This window comes from Gadus chalcogrammus, chromosome 6, assembly GCF_026213295.1.
Source record: "Gadus chalcogrammus isolate NIFS_2021 chromosome 6, NIFS_Gcha_1.0, whole genome shotgun sequence".
Classification (NCBI taxonomy): domain Eukaryota; kingdom Metazoa; phylum Chordata; class Actinopteri; order Gadiformes; family Gadidae; genus Gadus; species Gadus chalcogrammus.
The window spans coordinates 11,306,517-11,314,138 of record NC_079417.1 but is presented as its reverse complement, the minus strand read 5'-3'; the positions used below and the strand labels follow the sequence as shown (position 1 = coordinate 11,314,138).

At 42.5% G+C, this 7,622-nt stretch overlaps 2 protein-coding genes across 2 annotated transcripts; one reads left to right on the top strand and one right to left on the bottom strand.

Annotated features, from left to right (window-relative positions):
* Positions 1-247: 247 nt before the first annotated feature.
* hspb11 (heat shock protein, alpha-crystallin-related, b11) lies at positions 248-3,633 on the bottom strand. The gene is made up of 5 exons (XM_056593173.1): positions 3,386-3,633; positions 3,173-3,279; positions 994-1,062; positions 856-899; positions 248-771 (listed from the first exon to the last, which is right to left on the bottom strand). The coding sequence occupies exons 1-5, from the start codon at positions 3,475-3,477 to the stop codon at positions 679-681; spliced, it is 405 nt and encodes a 134-aa protein (XP_056449148.1). The 5' UTR covers positions 3,478-3,633; the 3' UTR covers positions 248-678.
* Positions 3,634-3,636: 3 nt separating this feature from the next.
* On the top strand, positions 3,637-6,672 carry smn1 (survival of motor neuron 1, telomeric). Its single transcript, XM_056593172.1, has 8 exons — positions 3,637-3,808; positions 4,119-4,190; positions 4,312-4,431; positions 4,710-4,901; positions 5,139-5,318; positions 5,491-5,559; positions 5,785-5,892; positions 6,452-6,672. The coding sequence occupies exons 1-8, from the start codon at positions 3,761-3,763 to the stop codon at positions 6,506-6,508; spliced, it is 846 nt and encodes a 281-aa protein (XP_056449147.1). The 5' UTR covers positions 3,637-3,760; the 3' UTR covers positions 6,509-6,672.
* The last annotated feature ends 950 nt before the right edge of the window (positions 6,673-7,622 follow it).

Genomic DNA, 7,622 nt, shown 5'->3' with positions numbered 1-7,622 from the left:
ACAAGACCTGTGCCTTTGTCTAGCTCATTGGCTCTGAAACCACCTGCCCCCCCCCCCTCTCCGAAGTCCCCCAGAGAGAGGGTGGGAGGAGAGGGTGGGTTGGGGGGATGGGCTGATTCAACTTGCCTCCTTAATTAGTTAATTATCTCCATCTCTCAGTCAGACAGAGATTATGCGGTATGCTCTCTTAAATAAATATACCACCATTTATCTGATTCTGAATAGCTTATTTTGAGCAGCTGACATATAAGAGTGAGAAATTAATGAGAGCAGCTGTACAGAAGGTAAACATCATTACGAATAGTGGATAGAGCTGCATCCCAAAATTTTTGAGCAAAAGACAAAACAGAAAGAATTGAGCGATAGGTATAGTCCCTCGATCAAAAGTGATTGAAGTTGATATGTAAAATGCAATTTAAAAGAAAGATGCAGGCGATACGGCTGATTTAACTGATTTAATCCATTTAACTCAGGCTGCATTTCCAAGATAATTAAACTAAAGACATACAACATGTATTATGCTAGTTCTCCAAACTGACTGTCTGTAAAGTAATTTCCTTAAGAGCTTGACACAATGTGACACACTTGGCCATGCCATTGACAATTACAAAAATATAACTGACCTGGCCCCTATACACTTTGGAAAAGGACATCTTGCCAGTGCTGGGCCCTGGAAGACTAGGTCTGAATGCTGACCCTGTGCACTGAGACAAAAGGATCGTATCCCGAGGTGATGATGAACCGCAGATGGGAAGCAGTGGTTCCTTTTAGCTGGAAAGAAAGAAAGACATAAAAGCATCATCACCATGACATCTATGATCTCTCATTTCTGTCATTTGTGTTAAGGACACTTACTGAAATAGCATTTGATTGCAGTTGACCTTCGGTTTGTTCAAATTCTGCAATGAAAGGATTATTGCAGCATTTCTATTCTTTGACAGGTTCAAATATATATTTCTTATATAATGTCAATACGAGGTGGTTTTTTCTCACCTGTTTCTGCGACAGATTGAAAGTCTTGAAAGGTATCCAATGTGTTTGTTTCTATCTTCAGACTCTTAACTGAACAAAAGAAAAAACACAAGATACATTCTTGAAAGACTGACCAAACGTAATTAGTGATTAAGAGACCATATTATGCAATAATTTATGATAACTTTGATTGCATGAAAATATAGCCTTTACAATCTTTGTAAAGAATAAATACAGTTTGAGTACTGTTCGAGCAAAATAATAAGACTACGGAATTACGGCTGCATTGACCTCATTATAAAGTTTCTTGTTCGTATCTTGTTAATTGTCACCAACCCCGCTTTAATTGTAGACTGTGTTAGCAAATATCTGATTATCAATTCATGAAGGACACTGAACTGTTTGACCTTTTATCATTAATTAGATGGAATATTTCATTATATTTTAGCATTTCATGGGGAGAAATGCTCCTAATGAGGTATTTTATTTAAAATAGGCCTCCTGTTATGCAGGTACATGGCATCAATCCATCACCTGCTCAGAGTCACTACGCCAAAGTCACTTGAGCACGAGATGGACAACACCATCTTTTGAAACAGCAGTTTAAAACAACAACTTTGGAAAGTATGTATCCTATATTTGTTACATTCTCACAGAACCAAGCATACATACGTCTTATCAGTGTGTTGTAATTAGAAAATATGATTATCTAAGCATGAAAACTCAGGATCTGTTGGAAATTGCTCAGATAGGCCTACAAACTTCCTGAAAGGGCGAAGTTGATGTGTAATTGGATATTTAGAAGTGTCAAAGTTAGATAGCACAGCATTACTCATATAGTAATGTATTTAGGTCTAATTAGGGCTTCCATTTAACGCATAACAGATCTACACTTAGAATGATTACCCTGCTGGCACTGGCAGCGAACCGGTGATTCTGAAAATAACAACATCCAAAGAAGGCAGTACACTAAGATACGTCAGGTAGCCATAGGGCTTGTGCATCGTGACGACAGACCGCAATGACCTTATATTTCGGACGTTGATGAAAAGTAATTTGAATCCTTTATGGTATCGTTGTTTCGACCTATATATGACTCGTAGAGTGGAACATGTTCCACGTGTGGTTTATTCAGAGACACAAGGTCAAGGAGCTTGCACTCTGGAGATGGTTCATGAAATACAGGTAAAATTCAGTCTGTCGGAAATGGGCGGAATGGTAAATAAGCCACACCTACAGGTTCTAATTTACCCCGGTAAACCTTTGGTCTCTCGTGGCCTGGGTGGAGTAGCAAAGAGGCCATGCTTGTAGGGTCTGACTTATCTTAAACCCATACAACTTTATATTGTGTTGTGTTGACCACTTTATGATTTAGAAGAAGAAGCTATTCAGGACGGGTGTTAGCACTAAACATGTGTGATCTAATGAGGTACTGATGTTGAACATCATCAAATGGTCTAAAGCTTTTTTTCTCTCTCTTTTGTACAGCACTTAATCGTGAAATCATTAATAAACGTCCTCCTCATCGTCATCCGCTTATCCGGGGTCGGGTCGCGGGGGGAGCAGCTCAAGCAGGGGGCCCCAGACTTCCCTTTCCCGGGCCACATTGACCAGCTCTGACGGGGGGATCCCGAGGCGTTCCCAGGCCAGTGTTGAGATATAATCTCTCCACCTAGTCCTGGGTCTTCCCCAAGGTCTCCTCCCCACTGGACGTGCCTGAAACACCTCCCAAGGGAGGCGCCCAGTGGGCATCCTTGCCAGATGCCCGAACCACCTCAGCTGACTCCTTTCTAAGTAAAGGAGCAGCGGCTCCTAAACGTGACATTAATAATAATAATAATAATAATAAATTAAATGTATATAGCGCTTAATATGGTACTCCAAGACGCTTTACATATTGCCCTATCAAAAGTCTGTAACAGACATATAATAAAACAGACTAGGATTAAAAGAAAAACAGAGGTTAAACATGAAGAATAAGGTAGGAGTTAGGTGGGGAAGGCTAGTGTAAAAAGGTATGTTTTGAGTGCAGATTTGAAAGAAGAGAGGGTAGATTGCTTTGTTTGAGTCCACGAAGCATCTCATGCTGGACGTGGCAGAACAACACTTTATTCAGGCACCACGAAATGTCGTGAGAATCGCCATAAAGTATTCCCATGATGCACTGCGACCGCCGTATCGGGATAGTCGCCGTGCGTACCGTTATAGCTGTCTATCGTCACTTGGTCGATGCCAGTGGTCTCAGCCAGGCGGACGATGAACTCCTGCGGGAACATCCCGGTGGACATCCAGAACGTCTCGGCGTTGCTACAGAAAAGAAAACAACTTATTCATACAGTTGTACAAACGGTTTACACAACATTAAACCGGTGTACACTTTGCCAAACCACGCGAAAACGAACGCGAACTTTACCCGTCGATGATGTTTCGCGGCGGCTGAGCCTCGTCGCTCGAGGACGCCAACACGACCTTCCCTCCCAACGCGCCCAGGGAAGAACCTATCATCGTATCAATTCAACCATGAACGGCGAACTGCCGACAGATAAAGTACGATCAAACACAATGCGTTCGATGTAAGCAAAGCGCCGATCTCTGCCGGAAGAGATGCCGTCGCTGTCTCGGCGTTGCCTTGCCAACTGACGCGCCATATATACGTCACGCATTTGGCCCGCGAGTTGACGCGACGTCATCGTTGATGCGACGCACATTGTTCATCAAGAAGTAGCAGCAGTTCATCAAGTTTTTGAAATACGTATTCACCGGCGGAGACAGAGCTTCGTGGTTTGCGATGGCGAATAGGAGAGAGGACGTGGTTTTCGCCCGTGGAGCTGCGCAGGTGAGAAATCAATCATAGCCTTGATGTGAAACTAACGTGACAGAGTAGCATGGAGTGTGTTAGCCTGGCTACACACACATTGCTATTAACACTGCGATGTGCATGGACCCCAAACTATAGATGTGTTATAAGTCCAAACGTGTGTGAATGTCGTCGTCAAATATAAGTTATGACTGTTTGGTCACATGAAATCAGATCCTCGGTCAGAGGTCTCATTCCATTGACACCTGGCCATGATGACCTGGGCTGACTGGTGACAACGCGAGCTGGTATAGCACATTTTGTTTTATCTTTGTCCTTTCAATTTCAGAGTGATGATTCTGACATATGGGATGACACTGCTCTGATAAAGGCATATGATAAGGCTGTCGCGACGTTCAAGGTATGGTGTTACTGTTACCTGAATGGATGTCAGTGAGAATTTAATGACCTCAAACTTCACATCTCAATTCGGATTTTGTGTTCAAATATTCACGCTCATTTTGCAATTGAATATCTACTAGACTGCACTTAAAGATGAAAAAGACCCACCGGCCTTCAAGAAAGACCACCCAGGAAAGAAGCGCAAGGGCAACAAAAATGATCTCGGCAGGAAAAGGAGTAATGCACCCCCAGACAAAGAGGTTGGTCAATCAATATACATCTGTTTATAAAACCTTCAACAACCCAACTGTCACTATAACCTGAGCGTAGTCTTTACCGAGAACTTTTATAGATCCCACCTTGAACCTATTCTAGACCAAGAGCTAGACAATGTTGTGTGTCCACAATAAAAGATAATTGATCTTGGTCTACGTTTTGGAGGTTTTACTGTATGCTAAAGCTCAATGAATCCTCTATGGCTAAACTCTATCCTAATCCTTCTAACATAACTGAACGGTGCATACTTGTTGTGCCACAGTGGCAGGTTGGAGACTCTTGCTGTGCATACTGGTCAGAGGATGGCCAGCTGTATGCTGCCACAATTTGCGGCATAGACAAGAAGAGGGGCAGTTGTACAGTTTTATTTACAGACTATGGCAATCAGGAGGAGCAAAGCCTTCAAGATTTGCTCTTGGAAAACTCTGAGGTCGAAGAAGAAACTTGTGTTAAGGTATAGTAAAGGACATTGTTGGACATGTTATTGTTGGTTTTGTTTTTCGACCAACCTTGGAGGAAATGTAAGATGCCATTTTAATATAGATTTAAAATGAATGAGATGATTGTGTATTTGAGTCTTCTAATGGAGGTGATTTGTCTGAAGACACTAATGGAATTCAGTGGGTGTACAGAGGAGTGCATTGTAATTCAAGCAATATGCTCTTTCTTTCTGTCTTTTCCCCGAATGAAGGTCAATGAAGCAGAATCTTCCACAGAGGAGAGCGACCGGTCTACCACACCTCAATCTCACAGACGGCAAGCACACAACAAGCCCCCAAAATACAAATCCCCCAGAGAACCCCCTCCAGTGTTGCCCCCTGTTCTTCCTGGATTTCCCCTCGGCCCGCCCCCAATGCCAGGCTTCAAATCGGTAAGAAGGACTCCTCTACCAGTTAGCCTCACACCATCCATTCCTTCATTAGTCAGAGGAAGGAGGCTCGGGCCACCTTGCACGGAAAAACCTAAATTCCCTTATGAATTAATTAATTTGTTGATATGAAATTAGACAACATATGTTTGATAAATAATTTTTCTACCGAAAGGGAGGAAGTAAACACTCCAGTGGCCCCGTCCCTCCAGCCTGGCCCCCCATGATGCCCTGCGGTCCCCCAGTAAGTCTCACGATTATCTCTTTGTGATGCAAATAAGTCACCTTTCAAATTTTATAAAGGCACAGTGTTCTTGAATCTATATACAGTATACAGAACTCTCTTTTACCAAATTTGTTGTTCTACCAAAGTCGCCACACAAGTTCACAGACTGAGTCTGTCTTCCGGTTTCACTTCCTCTGAGCTCATTCTCCTGTTGTTTTTTGTTGTATTTTCCCACTTCCTTAGATGATCCCGCCCCCTCCACCCATGAGCCCTGACATGGAGAATGACGAGGCCCTGGGTGCCATGCTCATCTCCTGGTACATGAGCGGCTACCACACAGGATACTATCTGGTAGGTGCACTGACTTTAATGGACCCTTATTTACCGCCGGGTGGGATGTCGATTTTCTAGCCATTATCGTCCCTATAGGGACATGACACTTGGCAGTCAATGTGCATCGTATCACACCCGGCATCAGACATGATCGATCAATCATACATCACACCTGGTGGTAAAGTATAGGCCCTTTTACCTATTTTAAGTAGGTAGGGATAGCAGAATAGTTTTGATGGGTGGGTTTTTTTATTCACTGCTTAAAGGTTCTTGGTTTGAATCCCCAATGCCTGAAACCTTTTGTGGCCCTAATGTAATGTATGGAAAAAAACAACTGACTTGACTTTTCTGTTTGCAGGTATCTTAAAGTCTCTTTAGATAAAAAGTGTATTCTATACGGTGGTACATTCAGTTACGATTATATTCATTCAACTTATTCTAAAGAAGTTGTGGCAGTTCTCGGAATTTGTTCAGCTAATGCATTTAAACCGTGCTTGTTCACAAACTGACGTTGCAGTTGGTGTGTCTCGAGGGGAAAAAAGATCCCTGACGTACGCTTTCTCTCCCTTTCTCCCAGGGGTTGAAACAAGCACAAAAAGAATCTGCTCCACGCAAGAAGTCCAACCACAAGTAACTGATGCTGCCGCTTTAGTCCTACACAGATGGCTCTGTCGAAAAATTAACTGTACAAACTGTATTATGAATGTTGGTTTCTTTTTTTGTATGCTTTGTAAAAAAAAATGATATGTATAATAAAGGCTTCCTCACAGTGTTTTGGTAAGCTGTGTCTCCTGTTTGACTAATGAACCCCTTCCTGCCTCTTGTAGCTCGGTGCTAAACGACAGTGCTAGATTGCCAACATTCCTGCTCAATGCTTTTGGTTTTTTTTGTGGTAGGTGGCGCCCTTGTTTAATAGCGCATTTTATTAACGATAAATGCCCATTGGAAGACTCTTATTCTAGTAAACCGAATGCTGAGCAGTTACAGCATTTGCCTGTTATGGCTGACATTGTCCAGTAGAAGCCTCTCTTCCCAGAGTGCACATCCTTTGGGTGGCAGCAGTGCATTATGTTCCAGGACCAGGGTATCTGCAAGAAAAGAGGAAATGTCTTTACATCTACATCGTATATCAGTTGACTGTTTGGACTTAGGCCGGTTCTTAGTCATGGTGCTGTGCCTCTGGTGCTTTGCACATGGTTAATTCAGGCGATGGTCTCAGAACAGGGCCAGCATTCATGTCATCCCTCTCCCCTGAGGAGTTCTCTCCTCTACCCAATATAGGACCACATCCATCATATGCCTTGATATTATATTATATTCCCAGCACGGGTGCATATCGCCTTAGGGTTCTGGTGTAGGGACAAAAGAAGAACTCAAGACTCAGTCTGGTGACGAATGGACTATAGAACTTATTTACCTGTAGTTGACAGGGAAATATCTTTAATTGTTTCTATGTATCATTAGTCTGAGATAACACATGGAATAACCTGAAGAAGAGATGGATGAAGATGGATGAATGTAGTGTATGACCAATTTACTCGTACAAATAAGTTATTCCTTAACTGTAGTCGTACTTCGACTCACCGTGGGATTTAATATCCTATAATCCTTTCATATTTCCAATACTAAACGTAATGCGCTTCACTTGTCTAAAGTACTATTTCCGCAAGTTGTATTTTCAGCACGGTGAGAACGGCACTGTATATTGGATCCATGCTTATTTATAGCAGAGACAACCACATGTAATT

Bases quoted from the DNA above. Each gene is read 5' to 3' on its own strand.
- hspb11 (XM_056593173.1), bottom strand. From the start codon at position 3,477: ATGATAGGTTCTTCCCTGGGCGCGTTGGGAGGGAAGGTCGTGTTGGCG. The intron at 3,280-3,385 runs GTAAAGTTCGCG...TCTTTTCTGTAG, and splicing joins CCGCGAAACATCATCGACGG to CAACGCCGAGACGTTCTGGA. The intron at 900-993 runs GTGAGAAAAAAC...CTTTCATTGCAG, and splicing joins TCAATCTGTCGCAGAAACAG to AATTTGAACAAACCGAAGGT.
- smn1 (XM_056593172.1), top strand. From the start codon at position 3,761: ATGGCGAATAGGAGAGAGGACGTGGTTTTCGCCCGTGGAGCTGCGCAG. The intron at 5,560-5,784 runs GTAAGTCTCACG...CCACTTCCTTAG, and splicing joins TGATGCCCTGCGGTCCCCCA to ATGATCCCGCCCCCTCCACC. The intron at 5,893-6,451 runs GTAGGTGCACTG...CCTTTCTCCCAG, and splicing joins ACCACACAGGATACTATCTG to GGGTTGAAACAAGCACAAAA.